This window comes from Apium graveolens, chromosome 4 (assembly GCF_009905375.1).
Source record: "Apium graveolens cultivar Ventura chromosome 4, ASM990537v1, whole genome shotgun sequence".
Taxonomy (NCBI): Eukaryota; Viridiplantae; Streptophyta; class Magnoliopsida; order Apiales; family Apiaceae; genus Apium; species Apium graveolens.
Window position 1 is genome coordinate 149,672,276 of NC_133650.1, and position 24,296 is coordinate 149,696,571.

A 24,296-nucleotide genomic window follows, 5' to 3' on the forward strand; every position below is an offset into this window, starting at 1 on the left:
TCGATGCCCAAATTTTCATTTATCATCCACCATTGATTTAAAAAACAAAAAAAGATCTCACCCGCCGAATTAAACTTTTTAAACAAACTCAAAAACACTTGCGCGCTCTTAAAATAATTTCGAAAATTTGCAAAAACTCTTCCTATAAAAAATGACACATCTTAAACCCCCAAATGCACAAATCATCCAAACCCTTACTCATTACATACCAACACAACCCAGCTAATTTCAATGGCTCGTACCAAGTAAAGCGCCCAAAAATCGACCGAAGGCAAAGCACCTCGAAAGCAGCTAGCAACCAAAGCAGCCTGCAAGTCAGCTCCAACAACAGGAGGCGTTAAAAAGCCACACAGGTTCAGGCCAGGAACTGTTAAAATGCGAGAAATCAGGAAATACCAAAAGAGCACTGAGTTTTTAATCCGAAAGCTTTCGTTCCAGAGACTTGTATGAGAAATTACTTAGGATTTTAAGACTGATTTGAGGTTTTAGAGCTTTGTTGTTACAGCACTTCAGGAGGCTGTTGAGGCGTATTTGGTCGGATTGTTTGAGGATACTAATTTGTGCGCTATTCATGCTAAGAGAGTTACGATTATGCCCAAGGATATTTATCTTGCGAGAAGGATTCATGGCGAGAGAGCTTAGGAGATCGTTGAAATGTTTATTAGTTCGAAGTTGTAGGAGATTTATCATCTCTAGTTTAGTTTTATTAATATGGTATCTTAAAATTTGTGGTATACGAATTTTCTTTTGTTTCAACCTTGAGTTACTATTTATCTCTCAATTCCTATAGTTTGTACAATATTTATGGAATTGTGATGGTTCTTAGAGTATATGCACCCCTAGTGGGCATCAATTCATCAATTCAATCAATGGAGTTAGTTACTATTCATACTAAATTCATTTTTTTTCTTAGTTTTTGTGCACCCACAAAACTCCATCAATTCATCAATTATTATTCATCAAATATATAATTACATTATATATCATAAATTGTATTGCATCTCTATTATTTAATGGTCCCACAGATAGTATCCAACAATAAATTGTGGATAATTTTAGATTTCTGATAAGATTGTGGATAAATTTAAATTTCTGAAAAGATTTTCGTTAAATCACATTATGAAACGTGTCTTGATCCATTTTGTAGATAGAAAAATTGTCCATAAATAATATCATGATCTTCTGATAATAATATCTTAAAATCATTACATTTTTTTGTCAAATGAATGCATTGAAAAAATTGTTGAGTCAGAGGAAACAACACAGCCAAGAAGAGTCTGAAATCATGAATACCATTGTCATTGAATTGGAAATGGTAATGGACTTCATCAACACTTCAGATGAACCACAAGGACGCGGCTCACGGGCTGGCAAATCATCCAATCATAAAAGACAAAGGCTATCGAGAGGAAAGAATCTCATGCAAGATTACTTCGTTGATCGTCCAATATTCAGTGAAGGCGACTTCCGTCGGAGGTATAGAATGCGTCCTCATGATTTCAATCACATTATAACAACCCTTTGCACTCAAGATTCCTACTGGAATCAAAAAGCAGATACAATTGGACTATTAGGGTTGCTACCCCAATAAAAAATGACTGCTGCATTACGAATGCTAGCTTACGGTGCAGCAGCTGATCAATGTGCCGAAATATGTAGAATGGGAGAATCAACTACACTTGAATGTATGAAAAAATTTTGTCAGCAAGTGGAAGGACTCTTTGGTGAAGAGTACCTTCGTGCTCCAACACCTGCAAATTTAAGAAGGCTTCTAGCCAGGGGTGAACAAAGAGGATTTCCTAGTATGATTGGAAGTATCGGTTGTATGCACTGGGAGTGGAAGAATTGTCCAAGCGGGTGGGGCGGGGCTTATAGTGGCCGAAAAGGACGCCCTACTATCATTCTAGCGGCTTCGCTTCTTATGATACTTGGGTGGGGCATGCTTTTTTCGGTGTGCCTGGAGCTCAAAATGATATTAACGTTCAAGGTCAGTCTCCCGTATTTGATAAAGTCATCGCAGGAAATAGCCCAACAGTGGTGTTTCACGTCAATGGCAAAAGATACAACAATGCTTATTATCTTGCTGATGGAATTTATCCTAGGTATTCAACATTTGTAAAAACCATATCAAATCATGCCACTCAATCACAAAAATTGTTCGCTAAGAAACAGGAGGCATATCGCAAAGATGTAGAGAGGTGTTTTGGTATCTTGCAATCTCGATGGGCAATTCTTTGTCTTGGTGCTCGAATGCATAAGCGTTCCACACTTAGAAGTATCATGATGACTTGCATCATATTGCATAACATGATAGTTGAGGATGAATTTGTGGAAGATGAATTTGTGGAGTAAGTGGAAGAAGATCTAATGAATCCATCAGTATCACAAGTTTATGATGGGCCAGTAGATTGTAATGGGAATCAAATTCCTTTTACACCGGTACAAAGAGATGGAAGAAATCCACAAGCATTTTGGGATCGTATTGAGAACTTACAATCAGCTTATGTCCATGCAATACTCCAAAATGATTTGGTAGAGTATAACTGGGCAATAGAAACCAATGAATAGTTATAGATGTCAAATTATTATCTCTTGAAATGTACGACTTGACAATTTCAATGCAAGAACCATGATTTAAATAAATTATTTTTATTGAATTTAAAAGCATATCACATAGTTAATTTATCAAATAGAAAGCATAATTGAATCTAAACATAATAACCATCGTCAAAGCGAGGAACATAAGCACCATCACTAGTCGTTTCATCCTCTTGTCCTATGATCTCAGCCTTCTTTCTTTTAAACCACTTCTTCGAATTAGGAATCATTTGGCTAGTATCCATTGTCATGATCTTTGTTTGCTCCCATAATTCTTCAATAGCCATTCCTTTTGCCAATCTTGCTTCTTTTCGTTCTTCTAGGGCATCAAGTCTTGCTTGTCTTGCTTCCTTTCGTTTATCAAGTTCTAACATCTCCCTCTACATTTGAAGGGTTTCCTCATCTCTTTTGATGTTGGCCTCCACAAGTTGTTTTTGGTTACATTGCATACTATTAAAAATAGCTATAGACATCTCATCTTTTTTTGTCATAGCTTGTTTTCCTTTCTTTTTTGCTTGCTTGGATGCCTTCACGCCCATGGGTCTAACCGGACTAGAAGTACCTTCTGTTTCTCGATTAGACTCTGGAGTCGTGAAACCTTCTTCATCAACACAATCATCACTATTCAAATTGATTGGTGACTCCATTTGTGTTGGAAAGTTTCGTTGAAATGGAGGAGAAGTAGTGAGAACGTTTACAAATTGAGGGTGTGCTGCAACTGCTTCATAGCATTCCCATTTGTCGAATGCCTTATTCATTTCCTTGAAATATAACCCTTGAGCCTGAGTTATCTGGAAAAAAAATTGGATACTAAATTATCAAAGAATATTATAAAAACATATATATATAATATATAAATTTTACCTCATCTACCAAATTGGTTCCGCTTGCACTATATCTACTAGCTTGATTTTTTGCACATTGTCATTTTTTAGTTCTCTCTTCAATGGTGCCCAATGCGAGTCAAGAGCAACTTTTGAACGAGGTTCGATACAAGAATTTTCTGGAGTGCCATACCATTTTTTTGCATAATCCTCGTGAATTCGCCCTCATAAATTATTTTTGTTTGAATATCGACCGGTGATTGAATCAACAGATTGTCGAGTCCATGAAACACATAATTGTAATTCTTCGGAAGGGAGCCAATTGGTACTCATTTTTTCTTAAAAATATAAAAAATACGGAATGTGTAAAAATATATGAGTGTAATTTTTTTTGTTATCAAAAGAATACTAAAGCTGTTATTTATAGGCCAAAAAAACTACTGTTAATACTCAAAATTATAGTTGTTGGAAAATCAGACTGTTAGGTAAGCGTCCTGTAGTAAGAGGAGTATAACATAAAAAGAAGTGAAAGGACTTCTTTATTTATGGGGCCCAACAATTGCAGCCTGTTAGTCACTCCTTTAGTAATCAACGGACTCATCCACGGATTGATGGACCAATTCTTCACGCGGTGCACACAGTTTTTGGAGATAAAAATTGAAAAAGCTGCTGAACTGATGGTTTGCTCTCTCGGGTGCATATGCTCTTATGTTGACAGTTGTAAATCTCTTTCTATTGAGTTTGACCATTTGGAAAAAAATGTAAACCATAATATGGTTTTTTTGGTCTAAATCTTAATTTTTTTAATTGAACATATAGTATTAGGTAGCAGCTATGAATTAGGGTTATGTTTCTTTTATGTGAAAATTTGGGTTATAAGCTAAATCTTGAAAAGTGCTTTTTTTTAATGTCGTATTCTGAATCGACCGAATGCTCGGCCTTAGTCGTAATTCATGTAAAGCACACTTCTGTGTTGTGCATTGAACGAGCAATGTTAGCAGAAGATTTTTCCTCGAGTTCCTCTTGAGTTAAAAAAGATTAGTTCTGTTTGGCTAAGAAATAATAGTGAGAGTGTTATAAGTTTGTGCGATAAGGATCTTCGAAGAAAATATAGTGGCCTGTCTGGATTACTTTGAACATGTTCATCGGACCTAAGATGGATTGGAATGTAGTACTAGGAAGTAGGAATTGAGAATTAACTGTGCAGGTCAATTTGGCCTCCATATTATGTGACTGTTTGGCATTTCATTATAGGCAGCTTATTTGGGAAACGAGAGGTTTCCAATTTGTGGTGTTGTTTGGGTAATTAAGTTGATAGATCATTTTTGCTTCTTTTCATCAATAAGTTGAATGTACACATAACTGAACTTTTTTCATTTCATTCTGTTCATTCTGTTTGTATTTAATATTAACTAGCACATTTACGGTTTTCAAAGGAAAAAAAACTATCAAACTAACAAATATTTGTGTCACTTTTATTTATACAGGGTGTATAGGTGTATATGCGATGCTGGAACCCTTTTTTCTCTTTTTTATAAAAAATTGCATTCATTTTTTTTAAAAAAATATTAAATTATAAGTTATTTAATTTATTATTTTGACTCGTTCTTAAGTTTTAGAATTCAGTTTTTTACAATTCTACCACCCATACAAAACGTGTAGAATAGTCTTTAATTTAATAATTTTATTTTTTAGCTATTTTTAATTCAATATTCCTATTTTAAATTTGTCTTTTGAATTTTATATATTATGTAATAAATTATTATTTAAAATTTTATTTTTTTAAATAAATTATAATTTATAAACTATGATTTACCAAATAAATCATCAATTATCCAAACGCATAAATAACTATAAGTCACACTTATACAACGCTTTTCAACTTTAAGTCATAAATTACATTTTTTAAGAAACCCAAGAAACCGCCCCTACATGACAACTTTAGAATCATGAGAATTTACACCGACTGTTTGCTGGGGGAGATCCTTTACGCTCAATTTGTTACTTAATCCTGCTGCATTTTCACTCTCACAATACACGCTCTCATTCCGTTGAACAATCAGGAGAATGTTAATGATTTTTCTACCAGCTAAACATTGGAATATGAGATTATTATATATATAATTTTTAATCGTATGAAGCTCTCCTTTTTAAGTTTTAGACATTGTGTTGTTGTACCTTACCCTTTTCGGTTTATTTGTGTAAGGTTTCAAACAAAAGCATTATGTAAATTAAAAGAAGATTTTCACATTTAATTTTGTTACTTTAAAAGATTTTAGTGTTTCTGAAGGGTAAGTATTTCTTTTGTTCAATACTTAAAGATGGGAAAACCAGCTCAACGTACACACAATTAACTAATAGTATGATTCATTGTGGATTTAAACTACTGAGAAATTGGATAATTTGAAAACCACCTAGAGATACTTTTCGAGTTGATGCAACATACAATCAAATCTCAAGTACTTTTGTGGTATCTAAATTACAAAAAGAATGCACAGATATTATTTGTGGTATTCATGAATGATAGCAGTCAGCTGGATTGAGCCTGATTCAAATCAACACTTTCTCCGTATTCCTATCACCAACGTCAATCATACCTAAATTATCAAGTTTATAAACTATTTTCATAAATTGATTTGAAAAAATTGATTCAAATCGAGACTTTCTTTGTAATCCAAATGAGAGCATCAAATCAAACTTTAGGAATCCAGGCAAAAAAATAGAGAATATTAATCACATCCCACAAAGTAATTTACTACTACCAATTAAAGAATAACTAAGAAAAAGAAAAGGAGAAACATAAGTACAGAACCATCAGAAACCAAAAATTTATCCACAAAAGCGATAAGCTTATTTGGTCCGCATCATGGTTTGATCTTTTGAGACCACCATCACTTGGTTCTATTTCAAATCATACAAACATGTAATAAAAAATAATTAATTAGAGAGAGGGCTCAGATCCAAAAACAATGGGTAAATGAAATGTTTATCCTCACTGAGATAATTCAGAGTGGTGCATGACTTTCTTCATCACTGCCCCCTTCTCTCTTTCTCTTTCTTAAAACAAAATTTCAACCTATATCAATAAGATTACGCATTTATATTTCATAGAGAGAGCTATGTGCTCATACATAACCATTACAGAAAGGTGTGTAAGGCACACATTAAAATATACACACACAGATCAAATTCAATCAAGATGTGTAGAGAAAAAGGTTATTCTTCCCGTATAATATATATAATGAGGAAAGATATAGAGGCAAACCCTAGTTTCTATGGGCTTAATACATTTTAACCAATTATCAATAGGTCCATTTTATTTGGGCCTAAAAACGTTCTAGCCTGCTTCCTAAATCTTACTGTTCGATTATTCACTATTTTAATCACAGCCGCGGAACAAATTATTGATAAACGAGACTAGACCTGGCAAAATGGGTTTGTATTTGAAGAATCGGATTGAAATTCATGAAACTGAGATCAGATCCGAGATCGAATCATATAATTTGATAAATATCTGAAAATCGATTTAAACCGATCCGAAAAATATTCGGATCAAAAATTTAACCGAAAATGATCGAAATACAAGATCCGATTATAACTTGGAATCGTTAAAAATCGAATAATATATTACCCGAACCGAATATGACCCGAAATAAGTAAAATTTATACTTTAAACAATTTTATGTTTATGATAACATACTTATTTAATCATATTCTTTTATAAAACTACATTATATTATATTAAAAACTAAATTAAAATTAAAAAGATATTTTTAAATCTTAAAAACTAAAAAAATGAATATACACGTATTACACTGATTTTATTTAATATTATATAAAAAAAATTAAAAATTTTGAATTCACTTTTGAATTTTGTTCATTTAAAATTTTAAATGATATGACTTTATAATAATTATATTAGTAGACGTATATGTTTATAGTTTTTAAGAACATTTAAACTTATTTAAGTGATAGCATTAGTAAGGAGGGAAATGTTATTACAACGAAATTATTATTTTATTAAGGGTAAAAATATAATATCTCCATTATTTTGGGACCTTAAAAAATATTATTTTTGCATAGTGATTACTTAATCGATTAACTATAATTCTATAAAAGATATTTGAAAAAGACAATATTACTGATTGAACGATATAGTTTTATTGATAATTATATGTATATTTTTAAAAAAATAATATTTATGTTTTAATTAAAATTTAATTTTTAGTTCACATCAATAAGATACGAATTATACTTAGTCTAATATTAATTTGATTTATCTCGGATCAGTGGTTTATATTATTTTATTTTAGCCCGATGCCCATTACACCGACCAAATCAAACTAATTATTTTTCGTTCTATTTTTATTTTTTTTAAAGTGTTGATCAATAAGATAATTTTGTTTTAGATTGAATAATTAGTATATATGATTTATTTTTGTTGGTCGAATTGTATTTTTATTTTAGTTTTGTGTTAGTCTGAATCAATTGTATAATGTATTTTTTTATCCTGGATAAATAAAATATATTATTTTGTTTATCCAAGTTCATTTGTATAATTTTTTAGGAGGATTGATAGTATTATTATTTTATCTTAACCCGATTCACATGATATATCAACTAAATCTTAATAATTATATTTAGTTTGCTTAATTTAATTTAGCCTGAAGTAACAAATTAGAATAATACAGAACTCGATATGAATTAAAATATAAATTGATAGAAGAAGTTTAATTTAATATAAATTATAATACTATCAATAAAACCAACATAAATTTAAATATAGTTAGTTGGATTTTGTCGGTTAAGGGATGAATGACAATTCGTATACTATTGTTCTTAACTAAAATTTACCTTATAATTAAATCTAGTAATCTTTCATAAACACACTGATAGGGAATAAAATAAGCTCTGCGTATGTAATTAATGTTGCATATATTATATCAGAATTGGGCTGAAAGTCAGGCCCATTTGAGAAGGCCCAAAACCCTGAATATTTATTAATTTTATAATTAATTAATAAGGGATAATTCAGCTGATAAGATGAGTCCTAGTGGAGAAATAAATCCTTGTAGGTTGGTCTCCAAGGAACCTGGTGGGATAAGGAATCAGCTTCCTACCTCTTAGGACTCCAAAGTCCATTCTAATTCTGAGACTTGCCCACTAAGTCTCCTAAATCTAGTCCAACTCAAGGGCTCCCAACATCTATATAAGGGGCCTCACCCCACAAATCAGAACTACATTTTTTACCTTGATCCTTAGCAATCAGCAAGGTACGTAGGCATCTTATTAAGGCAGAGCGAGTCACGAAACACAAGAGCAGTCAAATTGAGCCTCGAAGCTCACGTTCCGTAGTAATAGATACATCAATTATTATACCTTAGTTTTTGATCCATAACATTTGGCGCCGTCTATGGGAAAGCACAACAACAACCATAGCGAGAATACGGAGAGGAATCAGCGCCCTAGAAGGAGGAACACCAGCGGGAACAACCCAAATGATTTCATCAACCGTGGAGGTACCTCCTCATTCAACCTATGTCGCCACCCAAGGAGGAGCCCAAGTAGAGACAACTGAACCTCAACCCCAAGGGACGATTCTCCCGGCTCCTCAAGGTACGAATCCCCAACTTCAAAAACTACATACACCTGTGAATTCTCGACCCGTTGGGTATGAGTATTCAACTTTTGTGACCACTAACCCCTCTTATGGGATGCCCCTTTACCCCGAGGTACGAGGAAGTGGACATGCTGGACGGAGTGAAGCACGGGGGCAAACACCCCCTACATACAAGATTTGGCTCCTATCCCGGAGGATCGGGAATTTTCTGGTCCTTATACTGAGAGAGACTCCGAATCTTGGGATGATGAAGTAGCACCAAGAAGGAGACGCGCTGACAAAGAGCCGATGCCTGATGGTAACCAACGTCCCAGGAGCACCCGAGGGACGAATCCCCAAGAAGTGCAGGAGAGAATCAGGGCTCATGAGGCTGAGATTCAAAGGCTGAAGCGCTGCTTGGAGGCGCACCAGGCCCCCAGACCCCCAATACCACCTAGGGGGAGAAATCCTCCTCCGATCATAGACCTGGATGGTCCATCACAAAGAAGGGCCGTTGTCCCAAGAGCTGATCCAAGCAATCTTCTTCCCCTTAGAGATCCTGATAATCCTACCCCACCGTTCACCGAAGAGATAATGAGTGCCCATATCTCAAGGAAATTCAAGATGCCCACTATCAAAGCTTATGATGGCACCGGAGATCCCGCTAATCATGTCAGGACATTCTCTAATGCACTGTTGTTGCAGCCCGTGAATGACGCTATTAAGTGTCGGGCCTTTCCTCAAACTCTGTCAGGGATGGCTCAAAGTTGGTATAGTCATTTGCCCCCGAACTCTATTGGGTCCTTCAAAGAATTAAGTCAGGCTTTTATTAAGCAATTCATCAGCAGGAGAGTGCATGAGAAAAGTTCAGCATCCCTCATGAGTATTGTGCAGGGAGCGAAGGAATCCTTGAGAGACTACCTGAATTATTTCATAAAGGAAGCTTTAAAAGTCCCGGACCTCGATGACAAGTTAGCCATGATAGCACTGCAGCAGGGAACTAGGGATGAGTTCTTCAAGATGTCCTTGGCCAAGCGCCCCCCTGAAAGCATGTTGCAGCTCCAAGATAGGGCCGGGAAGTACATCAAAATGGAGGAGAGCATGAAGAAGACAGTAGTAAGTAACGAGCCCACTGGAGGCAAGAAGCAAAAAACTGATCTGAAATATATTGCTAAGGACAAGTATCCCAGAACTGAGCAAAACCCTAATTCAACCCCAAAGAAGGGAGGTCCTGGGAAAAAGTTCACTGAATACGCTAAGCTGAATGCTCCTAGAAGCCAGATCTTGATGGAAATAGAGAAAGATTAAGATATTCGTTGGCCTAAACCGTTGAAGGCTGATCCTGCCAAGCTAGATAAGAGCAAATATTGTAGATTTCATAAAGATGTTGGTCATGACACCGATGAGTGTAGGCAATTAAAAGATTAAATAGAATTCCTCATTCGAAAAGGAAGATTGAACAAGTACACTGGGGAAGGAAGAGACAGGAATAACAATGGGAGAAAGAACTTTGAAGATCGTAGGAGGGACCAAGACGATCAGGGGCGGAATCCCCAGCCTAGGGGACCGGTTATAAATGCAATCTTTGGAGGGCCGTGACCTCGAGGGCCTGTGATAAACACAATTTTTGGAGGACTAACTGCTGCCAAGTTATCCAGGAACTCCAGGAAAGCATATACTAGAGAGGTTATGCATATTGTTGGGGAAGCCCGAAGAGGGCCAGGACAGGAGTAGCAATGGTATTTGATGATTCTGACTTGGAGGGTGTGTAATTTCCTCATGACGACCCGCTGGTCATAACACCAATAATAGGGAACAACCCGGTGAAGAGGGTCCTTGTAGATAATGGTACTTCCATGGATATCTTGCTCCATGACACCTTTTTAAGGATGGGTTATAATGATTCCCAATTAACCCCAACTCACATGCCGATATATGGATTTGCGGGAGTAGAGTGTCCCGTGGAAGGGATAATCAAGTTTCCAACAACCATAGGTCAGGAACCAAGGCAAACAACAGAGATGTTGGACTTTGTGGTGGTGAAGGCTAGTTCAATTTACAACGCTATCATGGGAAGAACGGGGATACATGCCTTCAAGGCAGTCCCTTCTTCCTACCATTCAGTTATGAAGTTCCCCACCCCGAATGGGATTGGAGAAGAAATAGGAGATTAAAAAATGGCTAGAAGTTGTTATGTGGCCTCACTGAGGGCAGATGGAGTTGGGGGGCAGGTTTTGCCTATTGAAGATCTGGATATCCGAGAGAATGATGAAAAAAGAGGGAATCCAGCAAAAGTCTTGGTTTTAGTCCCTTTCGCCCCCGAGGATCTTGAGAATGTGACTTTCATTGGAGCCACACTAGAGGAGCCCCTTAGAGGGAAGTTGGTGAAATTTTTGCAAGAAAATAATGATGTATTTGCATGGTCAGCAGCTGATATGCCAGGCATAGACTCGAAACTGATTACTCATAAGCTGAATGTGGATCCGAATCGGAAGATATTGAAGCAAAAGAAAAGAAGTTTTGCTCTAGAGAGGCAAGAAGCTATAAAACAGGAAGTAGAGAAGCTCTTAGAGGCTGGTTTCATCGAGGAGATACAATTTCACGAATGGTTAGCAAATCCTGTGATGGTAAAAAAGGCCAATGGAAAATGGAGGATGTGTGTGGATTTCACTTACCTAAATGATGCATGCCCAAAGGATTGTTTCCCATGGCCAAGGATAGATACTTTGATAGATGCCACTGCTAGACATGAGATGCTGAGGTTAATGGATGGATTTAGTGGATACAATCAAATCAAGATGCACAAGGACGACATCCTAAATGTATCATTCATCACTGACTTTGGTGTTTATTGTTATCTTGTTATGACATTTGGTCTCAAGAATGCAGGAGCTACCTATCAAAGGTTGGTAAATAAAATTTTTAAGGATCTTATTGGCAAGACCATAAAAGTTTATGTTGATGGCATGTTAGTCAATAGTCTAGTAAAGACTAACCATATAACCCATTTGAGGGAAGCTTTCGGGGTCCTGAGATACCACAAGATGATGTTAAATCCTACAAAGTGTGCTTTCGGAGTAGGATCTGGAAAGTTTTTGGGATTGATGGTCTCCAAGAGAGGAATCGAGGCCAATCCCGATAAAATAAAGGCAATCCTGGACATGGAGCCACCAAAAACTATCAAAGATGTTCAAAAGCTCACTGGAAGGGTTGCTGCATTGGGACGATTCATCTCAAAGTCTGGGGAGAAGTTCTTGTTGTTCTTCAAGTCCTTAAAGAAGGTTAAAGATTTTGTATGGAATGAGAAAAGCCAGAAGGCATTCGAGGAATTAAAGAAATATATGGCTCAGGCCCCGTTGTTGGCCAAGCCAGCTTTGAATGAAGTTTTATACTTATACTTGGCCGTTTCGGAGAGTGCCTTGAGCGCTGTATTGGTTAAGGAGGAACTGAAAATCCAGAAACCCGTATACTATGTCAGCAAAATTCTGCATAGAGCTGAGTTGAATTATTCAACTATTGAGAAGTTTGCTTTAGCCTTGGTAATGGCTTCAAGAAAGTTACGTCCTTACTTTCAGGCTCATCAAATTGAGGTGCTAAAAAATCAGCCCCTGAGAAATATTATTCATAGTCCCAAGGCTAGTGGGAGGCTGATCAAGTGGGCAATAGAGCTGGGAGAATTTGATATCAAATATAAGCCACGAACCACAATAAAAGCCCAGACATTGGCTGACTTCGTGGTGGAATGTACCATACCCAACCAAGAAGTCGGGGGCAGGAATATACTATACCTTCAAACACAGAAGGTGATAAAGGGGACAAAGAGAAGGAAGTTAAGGAAAAGGAATATTGGGTCCTCTATTTTGATGGAGCATCAAAAACAAATTCAAGTGAAGCAAGTTTGGTTTTATAAAGCCCCGATGGGTTCTTAATTGAATATGCTATGAAGTTAGACTTTCCAACCATAAACAATAAGGCAGAATATGAAGCTCTGATAGCTAGCCTCGGCCTAGCACGGACACTTAGAGTCAAGAACTTGAAGGTCTGTAGAGACTCGAAGTTGGTCATATCCCAGGTGAAGGGAGAGTTTGAGGCAAGGGATGATACGATGGCTAAGTATGTCCACCTAGTAAGAGCTGTGATCACCCAATTCGATGAATGCCATGTTGAGCACATCCCAAGGGAGGAAAATGCTAAGGCAGATGCATTGTCGAAGTTTGCTTCGTCTGAGATAGAGGAAAGTTCAGGAAGTGTATACTTCCGCATTTTGAAGACACGAAGCATTGATGTTAAGCTCGTAGCTCCTATAGGGATGGGGACGTCATGGATAGATCCTATTAAGGCCCATATTCAAACTGGATGGCTACCAAATGACGTGACTGAAGCACGGAAGTTGGTTGTTCGAGCACTAAGATACTCCTTGATATATGGGATTTTGTATAAAAGATCTTATGTAGTTCCTTACCTAAGATGTCTCAGGTCCGATGAGGCACGCTTGGCTCTTGAAGAAGTACATGAAGGTATCTATGGGCAACACTTGGGGGGCAGAGCACTGGCTCATAAGATAACCCATTTAGGTTTCTATTGGCTAGAGATGATGGCCGATGCTAAAGAGTATGTGAAGAAATGTGATCATTGTCAGAAACATGCACCTGTTGTTCGACAACCCCCCGAGATGTTGACTTCAATCAACTCTCCCATCCCCTTTTCCATATGGGGAATGGATATACTTGGACCTTTCCCCATGGACATGGCACAAAGGAAGTTCTTGATTGTAGCCATTGATTATTTTACAAAGTGGATTGAAGCCAAACCTTTGGACAAAATCACAACTAAGCAGGTTGCACAATTCCTGTGGGAAAACATCATGTGCCATTATGGAATTCCCCGCATCCTAGTCACTGACAATGGAACACAGTTCAATAATGAGGAATTCAAGAAGTATTGTGAGGAGAATGAAATTGAATTACGATTTACCTCTGTGGCTCACCCGCAAGCCAATGGGCAAACAGAAGTGGCGAATCGAATAATCCTGGATGGACTAAAGAAGAGGATCGAGAAGTCGAGGAATAACTGGGTGGATGAAATACTCCGAATACTATGGGCCTATAGGACTACCTGTAGAGACACGACTGGAGCAACTTACTTTATGTTAGCATATGGGGAATAAGCGGTTGTTCCTGTAGAGATATCACATTCATCTCCCAGAATTCAAGTTTTTAATGCTGAGGAAAATGAAGAAGGGCAAAGATTAGCCCTGGATGTAATTGATGAAGTATGAGATGAAGCACATGCGAAGATAGTGGAATATCAGAAAAAGGCTTCGTTCAACTACAACCTAAGGGTTAAGGAAAGGTTCTTTAAGCAAGGTGACCTAGTCCTGAGGAAGGTGGAAGCTTCTGGTGTTGGGCAGAAAGGGAAACTTGCCCCAAATTGGGAAGGACCATACAAGGTCAAAAGTGTTCAAGGTAGAGGAACCTACAAGCTTGAGACTATGGATGGTTTTGAAGTCCCGAGAACTTGGCATGCACAAAACCTGAAGATTTACTATGTGTAAAGTGGTTGAGCATGATTCTCACTTGTCAAGATGATAATTAGGATTTACATATTTTAGTTTTAGTTTGAGGTTTATTAAGACTTGGGTAAGGGATGAATCCCAACAATTTATGAAATTTAGAAAGTTTTTTAAAATATGTTTGAATCTCTGTGACATGCCAAATAAACTAAATGCATGAGATGAAAGCATAAAGTTCAGTAAATAAAGTTGGTTCAAACAAATAATACAAAGTCTGATAACAAAGTCTCAAAGACAAGATAAAATAAATAAGCCACGTAGGGCTAGAAAAGCTCTAAGGAGCAGAGGTGCCCTCAGCATCCATGTCATCATCCGCCGCTATCACTGGAAGTCTCAGTAGTCCCGTAGGAGGAAGAGCTATCATCTGCAGCAGGCCTAGAAGATGACTCGGGAGGAGGAAGAAACGGGTCCTGAGGAATACGATCCGAGACGACCACTCAGGTGCGGAACCTCAGTAGCAAAGCCTCGTCATCAGGGCAGACATAGTCCGCTGGGTTAATATCAGGGCAAGCCTCATTCACGGTCCCAAGGGCCGTGTCCTAGCCAGTCCTAAAAAACCCAGGGAACACCGAGTCATCCCTCACCCTTATAGACTGGGTAAACTCCTCCGAGTCCAGGTAGTTGTCAATCGCCTTGTCTTTCTCAGCCCTAAGAATAACCAGCTCAACATTGGACTCTCCGAGCTCCTCCTCCTTACGCTTCAACTTTCTCTCCAAAGCAGCGTACTTTCTCTGCTGCTTCCTGAGGGCATTATCAGCTTTATCCGAAGCCCTTTTCCATGATTCAGCTTGCCTCACAGCGCCTTGGAAGTCGGTGTTAGACTGAAACGAAATGATAAACAAAGATATAAGGCAAGTGAATGCTACAAGTGAAAAGAGAGTAAAATTGTAAGAAAGAGTCGTACCGAGACCAAAGATTGAGCTCCCATAAGCTTTATCCTCTCCAGGTCGGGAGTAGCTACCACATCGGTGAAGTCCTTGGGGGTTACACCGTGGCAAGACCAATCCCAGGCGTGCTTTGTGGATCCAACCACGGTATCCCCTCGGCGGAATCCCCAAAGAGGCTGAAAAGCTCCAGTAGCAGCAGAAACAGGAGCAACAATAGAAATAGGGGCACTGTGGGCTTCAGCTCCCTCGGCACGAACCTCCACCATGGGCTCCTTATGCTTCCTTAAGAAGCTAGGCTCTGTAGCCTTTCCCCGAGTATCCAGTCCCGCAAGGCGAGCCTTCTTCATCCTCGCGGTCTCCTCGATAACAGGCTTATTATCCTTATTAATTTCCTTAGCAGCTGCAAAAACAAGAGAAAAACAAAAATAAGTGGTGTCAATAATGCATGGAAGAAAATAAAAACGAGAAGGGAAGAAAAATACCCTGTTGAGAAATTGAGGATAGCCCCACGTGAATAAGGGAGAACTCCTCTAAAAGAGTCCAGCTGATAGTGGCACCATTATCCCGAGTGAGCTCATCATATATGATAGTTTTCTCGGGGGTTAGGTGAATGGATTTGAGGCTACCATCACTAACCTTCCCGAAGGAAGATCAGAAGAGGGTGACCTAGTCCCCATTTTCCCACCTTAATCCGATAAAACTACTCCTCCAATGTTGGTTATTATCGGGAATGGAGGCACTGTTAAAAATATGCTTACACTTGGGCCTTTGTTTAATGTAGACCCAACCACAGATACTCGAAGAACTGTTATAACACTGAAAGTTTTTCCTAAAAACTGCTACGGATATAGGAAAACCTCCCCTAAGATAACAAACCATGAAATATAAAATGTTCCTCCAGGCGTTTGGAGGAAGCTGACAGGGGTTAATTTGCAAGTCTGCTAAAAGGTGGGGGATGAAAGGATGAAAAGGAAACCTAAGCCCAGCATCAAGGGCATCTGTGTAAACAAAAAGAGTATCGGGTTTTCAGTGGCAAGTACGATCGCCACCGGTAACTGGAACTAGTCTAAGAGGGGGACGAACATTATAACGTACGTTTAACTTATCGTAATCTATATTGTGCTATATGTTACAATGATCGAAAGAGTCAAGATGTGCAGTTGAGGGATATTCGTCCCCCCTAGTGTTAATCATATCTAACAAAGACATGTAAGAAGAGCGAATTTCGATATCCTTACCTCGTTTCAAAGCTGAGGCAATCTTAGAAGCTCTTTCAGAATTCTTATCTGCCATTGAGGGAGATTGAAGGAAACTTGAAACCTTGGAAGGGGAGGGAGGCCGGAATAGGCTAAGAAGGTTCCCAGAAAATTCCTAAAGGGAGGGAGGAGTGTGGAGAGTGTTGAGAAGAAAGGAGAATGTTAGAGGAGTGAAATGAGAAGTGTGAGGAGGTCACATCCCCCCTCACTCTTATATAGCCACAAGGAAGGCAATTTGGGCCTAAAAAAGCCCATTTGGGCCCAAAAAATAGAGAATTCTGGAATATTTTAGAGAAATTTGGAAGAATTTAAGTAAATTCTAGAAAAATAAGATAATACTTGGCAAAATCTAGAAGAATCCAGAAGAAACTTCAGAAATTCCAGAAAATTCTGGAATTTGGGTTTTAAATGGAGGCCCAGCCCAAATCTTATTGGGCTTGGGGGTATAAAAAGCCCAATTCAAAAAAAGCCCAGTAAAGGATTCAATAAGTCAAGCCCAAGTCATGGGCCCAAATTCAAGTTGAAAGATAAAATCCAGCCTAGGTTTAGGGCCCAGATCATGTATATGGGCTTAAAATAATAAAAAGAAGAAAAGAGGCCCAGAAAAATAAAGACCCAAAAAAGAGGCCCAATTGAGAAGGCCCAGGAAAACCAAGAAAGTGCCAAATAAAGATAAGCCCAGAAAAATCAGGGGCCCAAGATATTGTTTATTTTAAAAAAAAATAAATAATAATACAAAATTCCTGACCCAATTCAATCATGATTTATGCTGTGTTCCTGGTCGAATGATTTTGGTCGAAATTAACCACGACCTGGGAAACAAAGTTCATAATTCGGTCAAGGAAGTCAGAATCAAACACTAAATCCTGACCGAATTCTTAGTCGAACACTCCTCCTCGAAAATAACTTCGACTAGGAGAAAATAAATGGGCTAATTCAGTCAAAAAACAAATATCCTGACCGAAAAGGGGAAGATCCTGGTCGAACTAAAAAAAGAGGATAAAATCTTGGCTGAAAATCGACCAGGATTCCTGCTCGAAAACTCCTGCTCGAAGTGGCTGTCGACCTGGGCAATATTGAGACTAATTCGACCAGGATCCTGGTCGAATAGGATTCCTGGTCGAAAAAGGGAGGTATTTTTTTTAAAAAAAAATGTTTCCTGAAAAAGATTTTTATTTTCTGGAAAATTATAAATATTTTATGGAAAATAAAAATACCTTGGAAACTCTAGAAAAATTAAGGAAATTCCTTAAAAAATTTCTGAAAAATATGAATATTTTTGGAAATTAAGGGGAAAAAATCCCAGAATTAAGGGAAAATTCCAGAAAAAATAGGGAAAAAATCCCAGAATTAAGGGAAAATTCCAGAAAAATAAGGAAAAATCCCAGAATTAAGGGAAAATTCTAGAAAATTAAGGAAAAAATCTCAGAATTAAGGGAAAATTCCATAAAATTAGGAAAAACCCCCAGAAATATGGGTAAATTCCCGAAAATTAAGGAAAAATCCCAGAATTAAGGGAAAATTCCTGGAAATAAGGGGAATAAAGGCAAATCGTTGTAAATGTGTAGGTCGCTCCACACTTTATGCAAAGACGATACCCTGTAAGGGAACAAATGAACTTAACTTCTGCGAATTTTTTTCACGGTTTCCCCGAAGTTGGGGGGCAAATGGTAGGGAATAAAATAAGGTCTGAGTATGTAATTAATGTTGCATACATTATATCAGAATTGGGCTGAAAGTCAGGCCCATTTGAGAAGGCCCAAAACCCTGAATATTAATTAATTTCATAATTAATTAATAAGGGATAAGTCAGCTGATAAGATGAGTCCTAGTGGAGAAATAAATCCTTGTAGATTGGTCTCCAAGGAACCTGGTGGGATAAGGAATCAGCTTCCTACCTCTTAGGACTCCAAATTCTATTCTAATTCTGAGACTTGCCCACCAAGTCTCCTAAATCTAGTCCAACTCACGGACTCCCAACATCTATATAAGGGGCCTCACCCCACAAATCAGAACTACGTTTTTTAACTTGATCATTGGCAATCAGCAAGGTACGTAGTCATCTTGTTAAGGCAGAGCGAGTCACGAAACACAAGAGCAGCCAAATCTGCCTCGAAGCTCACGTTCCCTAGTAATAGATACAGTAATTATTATACCTTAGTTTTTGATCCATAACACACACCTATAATTATTAATAAAAATATAAATTTCAATCATTACATTATTTTTTAAAACTGTAGTATCACTAACTTATATACCTATGTGTATATTAATAAGTATTATCAAATCATACGATTAAAAATTTAAATAAATAAGTTTCATAACTTAAAATTTTTACTTCAAATTAAATTTTAAAAAAATATGTAATATTAAAAATAATCCGTGCATCGCACGGGTTTTAGGCTAGTTTTTAACTAATATCCTTCTTTCTTATATGGATGGTCATCGTGTCATTTCGAGACAGGAAAGTATTCGGTCAATTTAGATTAAAATCAGACCAAACCGCATAGAGTGAAAAATCAAAATATGATTTTTTTCATGTTCGAAAGGATCGAACGAATCAAAATAATTCAATTCGGTCCGGTTTTGAATCAAAAGAACTATTATTCTTTCAAAAAATTTATATTAAATATAAAATCAAAATTTTATTTATTAAAACATTTATCAATTAATCCCTGCTATTCCACCAACATATATATCGGAGTTCACAACAAGTCTACCAACATAGATAATTTGAGAATTTAAACATGGTGTTCAAATTAAAAACAAGTGCCCGTACTGCAATATGTATCATTAGATTATAATTTTAAAAAATTATTGACATAATGCGATATAGAAAGCTCTAACAGTGTATAGATTGAATTACAACCCATAAATTATAACTATAGATTATAGATTATAAGATGTATGTATATAGTTATATATATATGTATGTATATGTAATGTATATAATAAATGTTATATTATTTATTTTTTGAGTTATTTGGTCCAGACCAATATTTTTTTAAAAAGGACCGAATTAAATCAATTTTTTAATTAAATCTATTTCGGATCAAATAGACCGAATTTCAAAAAAGTAGGATATAACCAAACCCAATAAACACAGTTTAGTTTTTCGATTTCGATTCAATTTTTCTTAGTCCTACGAACCCCTAACCCGCCCCGATCCCCGAACGAAAATTATTTTACTATCCCATCCTTGCCCCGGTAAGGGGATCAGGGCTACCCATGGGAAGTCAAAGATTTTTTTTATTTTTTATTTATTTAAAAAAAATATTTTTTTGTGCGTAATAAACTATAATTGTGAGCAATATTTTTAATAAAAGTAATATGATAAATTATAATATTTAAAATTTATTTTGAATTACATACTTATTTTAAACCTTGTTTTGAGTTAATATTCATTTATAGTATCAATAATAAAAAATAATGTTATTATAATTAAATAATGTCACAAAAAATAAACATTAAGTTAATTAGCAATTAAAAATTGAATATTATTATAATAATATATTTAAAATGTGATAATGCATGGAAGATGAACGAAGTGTGAAAAAATGTAATAATAATTTTTTGTTATTAAAAGTGAAATAAGACTAGCATTTTAAATTATATTTATGACATTATTAAAAATATCTTTTTTATCCTTTACCTTAAATTTTAATTTAAGACATTAGGCGTCTCTTAGACTTTTTTCTATAATGTTCAGAAAAGAAGAGCATGTCGCTTAAGTGCGGTTTATCTTGATTCACGTGATTTGCGGGATATTGTGTGAATCCATGGGTTTACTCCAGTACGCACCCGAAGGGTAGCCGGCTGCGGATCCCCTACGATTAAAGAAAAAAGGGAATGTATTAGGATTTCCAGTATTTTAGAAAATTACATATCTGATGATTATTTTTGTATTAATTTTCTAAATTGTAATTTAAGTACCTTATTTAAAATGTTTTTGAAATTGTTATTAGAATTGCTCTAAAATTCATCAATTTTTGGAGGAGCTCCTTAAAACTTTACTTTAGCACTTAGCACGAGAAAGGTGTTGGGCTTTTTTAGTTGCCTTTTTTTCCTTTGTAAGTAATTTGAGTTGCTTACCTATAATAATAAGAGTAATATAATTAGGTACACTTCTCATTTTAGTTTGATGGGTTTGATTATCTTTTCAATTATTATCATTTTAGTTTGATGGGTTTGATATCGTTTCAATTATGATCGTCACTTCTTTTTAAAAAAATGATCATCAGATCCAACTTATAAAAAATGCAATAGCCAATTTTGAGGTTCGAATTTTGTCAACAATAAATATTTATATTATTATTTATACTTTTCAAGTTCTCATGTTCAAATCTCACAAAAAACATATATTTATATTATAATTTATATATACAAAAATACAAACAAGCTCCGAAGTTCGAATACCACAAATAATAAGTATTTGTATTATTATTTATAAACATGCAAATAAACATATATTATTTTCATACACTATCCAAATTTCTAAGAACAAATTCCAACAACAACAAACATTTTATTATTTATATTTATATATACACAAATAATCTCTCAAGTTCAAAACTCACCAACAGAAAACATTAATATGATTTGTTAGATATGTTTGATGATGTCATGACTAATCTGATGTGTTTAGTTTCAGAACTTAATATCAAGACTTATCAGGACATAGTTGGGAATCAGGATTTACTGAAGACAGGAAGATATCAGAACTTAAGGTATTAGAACTTGTAATATCAGAACTTAAGGAATGATATGCTTTAGAAGTAAAGTGCGGCTGATTTCTAGGAGAGGATCTGGACTGAACAAAGGAAGATATGCTTTAGGAGTTGGACGACCAGAAGACTTGTAAAAAGATAATATCTGATTGATATATTTTAGGAAGAGATATATTTTATATCAGTTAGAAGATATCTTGTAACTGTGTACTATATAAATAAAGCTTAGGATTTACACTTTAAGTGTTATCATTCACGAGAATATTATTTATTATAATCCTAGCAGCTCTTAGTGATATCATACATCACTGAGAGAGTAGATTAAACCTACTGTATCAGAGTTTGATATATTGAATAAACTTGTTTTCTGTTACATACTTGTGTTTATAATCGAATTGATTGTAGATACTATATTCAACCCCCTTCTATAGTATCAATGATGCCTAACAGGTTGTATTAGAGCTAATCTGTTAAGCTTACAAATAGTTACGATCCAAACAAGCAATCAATCATGTCTGATCAAGAAAAAATACTAGACCCTCAAGAACTTGCAAAAATACTATAGTCAAGTTCTGATGCAAATCCTGATGCTTACGTGGTATTATTTATTTACTTGACTTATTTTTGATATTTACTGTAACGGTCATATTTTCAGAAAATACTTAAGTAAGATAAAAATATTGCTAATTTTTTGGTTAATGGGAAACGTGTTTGTTTTGATAACTGCATGTGCACAATTATTACTACACGTTTACTGTGCCTACTAATAATGTTTTGACTGATTACATGATGCCAGGTGTCAAAAGTTCGGTTCAGCTTCAGAAATTAGCCGTTGTAATAAGTGGAGCGTATATATATGAGATATAAAAGATTTTACAATCTTTTACCTACTTTCTCACTCTTTTCTCATCTCTGTTATTCTCTTACACTCTTACTATTTTCTGACGCTACTTTCTTACAGGAATTTTATCAAACACTTTCTACACACACATTATTTCACTTAATTTCTCACAGAAATGGCACCAAATGACGTTATCTTTAATGGAGCCAATTTCGTCCCCAACAACTATATGGCTATTCTCAGCAAGGACGATACTCCTTCAGATCTTCACTTCATTCAAAATTTTCTTGCTAGCAGTGAGATTGGGTATGATTTGACCCAACCACAAGCACTCTCAGGAACACAAATATTGGAGTTTTGGAGAACTGGAGTCTATGATGATGGTGGTGAAGATGGGTCTCCAAGCATCATTTTTACAACTGGGGAAGATGAGCACCTAGTTAACCTGTCTACTGTTTGACAAGCTCTGCATTTGCCAGAAAATTGTACTTTCAATGCTCAGATTGGGGATCCACTTCTACAGAGCATGATGGCCAATCTTGGCTATGAGAAAAGTCTGCCCAAGCTGGAACAGCTAAAGAGGCCCTACATCAGAAGGGAGTGGAGCTTCTTTTTAGATTGCATCACCAGAGCCTTTGCCAACAAATGCTCAAATTTTGATGTTATTCCAATTCTGAGTCAGCAAATAGGGTATGCACTTCTTAATCAAACTCATTTTGATTATGCTACTGCTATTTTGGGTTTTATTGGGGATAGGATGAAAGAGGACCCAAATACTGTTTATTTTGCTAGGTTATGTCAGCTTATTTACAATTTTTGTTGTTCTGATAAGCCCCAAGTCTTTAGTGACTTGATTCAACCTTTTCAACTTCATAAAAGGGCTTTCACAGACTTGTTATCTGCTGATAATAAGAAAGACATACTAAGACCTCTTCAAATTCCTCTACTTGTAAAACAGTTCTTAGTAAACTCTGACCCCAACACATATACACCCACCACAATCCACTTCTGGTGTCTCTCAGCAGATACCGGTTGTCAGCACTTTCATATCCAAAACCAAACCAACCTCTGGTACTTCTCAAAAGGTGCCAGTTGTAAAATCTGCTACAACATCCAGACTCAAATCTTCAAGAGCAAAATATGTTCCTCAATCTCCACCAAGGAAAAAGAGAAGGATGATTCTGAGAGATGAATCAGATGAGGAAGAATAGGTCCAGGTTCCTGCATCAGAACCTGTGACAATAGAAGCTGAAGAGTCAACTCTTTAGAAGGAGAAAGCAGATGAAGCCTCTGGCGTTCAGAAAAGAAAGAGGACTTCAAATTCTGATACAGAACATGTCACTCCTCTATCTAGAAAATCAAGGAAGACTAGAGTAGGTGTGCATATTGCACAAACTCAATCTGAGGATACTGAAGATGCTGAGAAAGGGGATCAGGAATCTCTAATCTCATCAGAACCTATTATGATTGAAGCCCTGCCAGCAGCTGAACAAGTTCTGTTTCAAAAATCTGTGATTTCTCCACCTCACTCTCCATTCAAAGAAACTGTCTCAGTTGAAGATTCAAGGTTAAGTCCTGAAATTGACATTCACAGGTTGAATATTCCAAATATTTTGTATCTGGAAGCACCACCAGCAAAAGAGTCAACTCCACCTGTTTCTCCAATCCTAAATGCTGAAATTCCTACTACACCAATTCTGGATTTGGAAACTGAAGATCAGAATTTTGACAAAGCTGATACAAAATCTCCTACAACCACACACACTCTTGTGTTATCAGAAGATGAGGAGATTCTAGCAAGTTATGGAGAGTCAGCTCCAGTACATAATTCAGTGCCTGCAGGAAAAGAGCCATTATTCCAGTTTGAGGAAGAGGCTGCTCCAGTTCCATGGGAGGAAACCTTTAGAGGAGTTGAATGGACAAAGAAGTGGAATGAACCTGACTTCATTCCCAACCCAACTGTTCTGACAGATCATGTTACAAAAGCTAATG

General features: G+C 36.4%; 1 protein-coding gene, 1 non-coding gene and 1 pseudogene across 2 annotated transcripts; 2 read left to right on the forward strand and 1 right to left on the reverse strand.

Moving 5' to 3' along the window:
- The first annotated feature begins 228 nt into the window (after positions 1 to 228).
- LOC141716929 (histone H3.3-like) lies at positions 229 to 642 on the forward strand (annotated as a pseudogene).
- A 952-nt stretch (positions 643 to 1,594) lies between these two features.
- Positions 1,595 to 2,352, forward strand: LOC141719064 (uncharacterized). The gene is made up of 2 exons (XM_074521447.1): positions 1,595 to 1,998; positions 2,103 to 2,352. Exons 1-2 carry the CDS (start codon positions 1,595 to 1,597, stop codon positions 2,350 to 2,352), a joined length of 654 nt encoding a protein of 217 aa, XP_074377548.1.
- Positions 2,353 to 6,372: 4,020 nt separating this feature from the next.
- LOC141722786 (small nucleolar RNA Z221/R21b) lies at positions 6,373 to 6,461 on the reverse strand. Its single transcript, XR_012575788.1, has one exon. It is a non-coding gene; the product is annotated as a small nucleolar RNA Z221/R21b (small nucleolar RNA).
- Positions 6,462 to 24,296: the final 17,835 nt, after the last annotated feature.

Bases quoted from the DNA above. Each gene is read 5' to 3' on its own strand.
- LOC141719064 (XM_074521447.1), top strand. From the start codon at position 1,595: ATGACTGCTGCATTACGAATGCTAGCTTACGGTGCAGCAGCTGATCAA. The intron at 1,999-2,102 runs GTATTTGATAAA...AATTTATCCTAG, and splicing joins ACGTTCAAGGTCAGTCTCCC to GTATTCAACATTTGTAAAAA.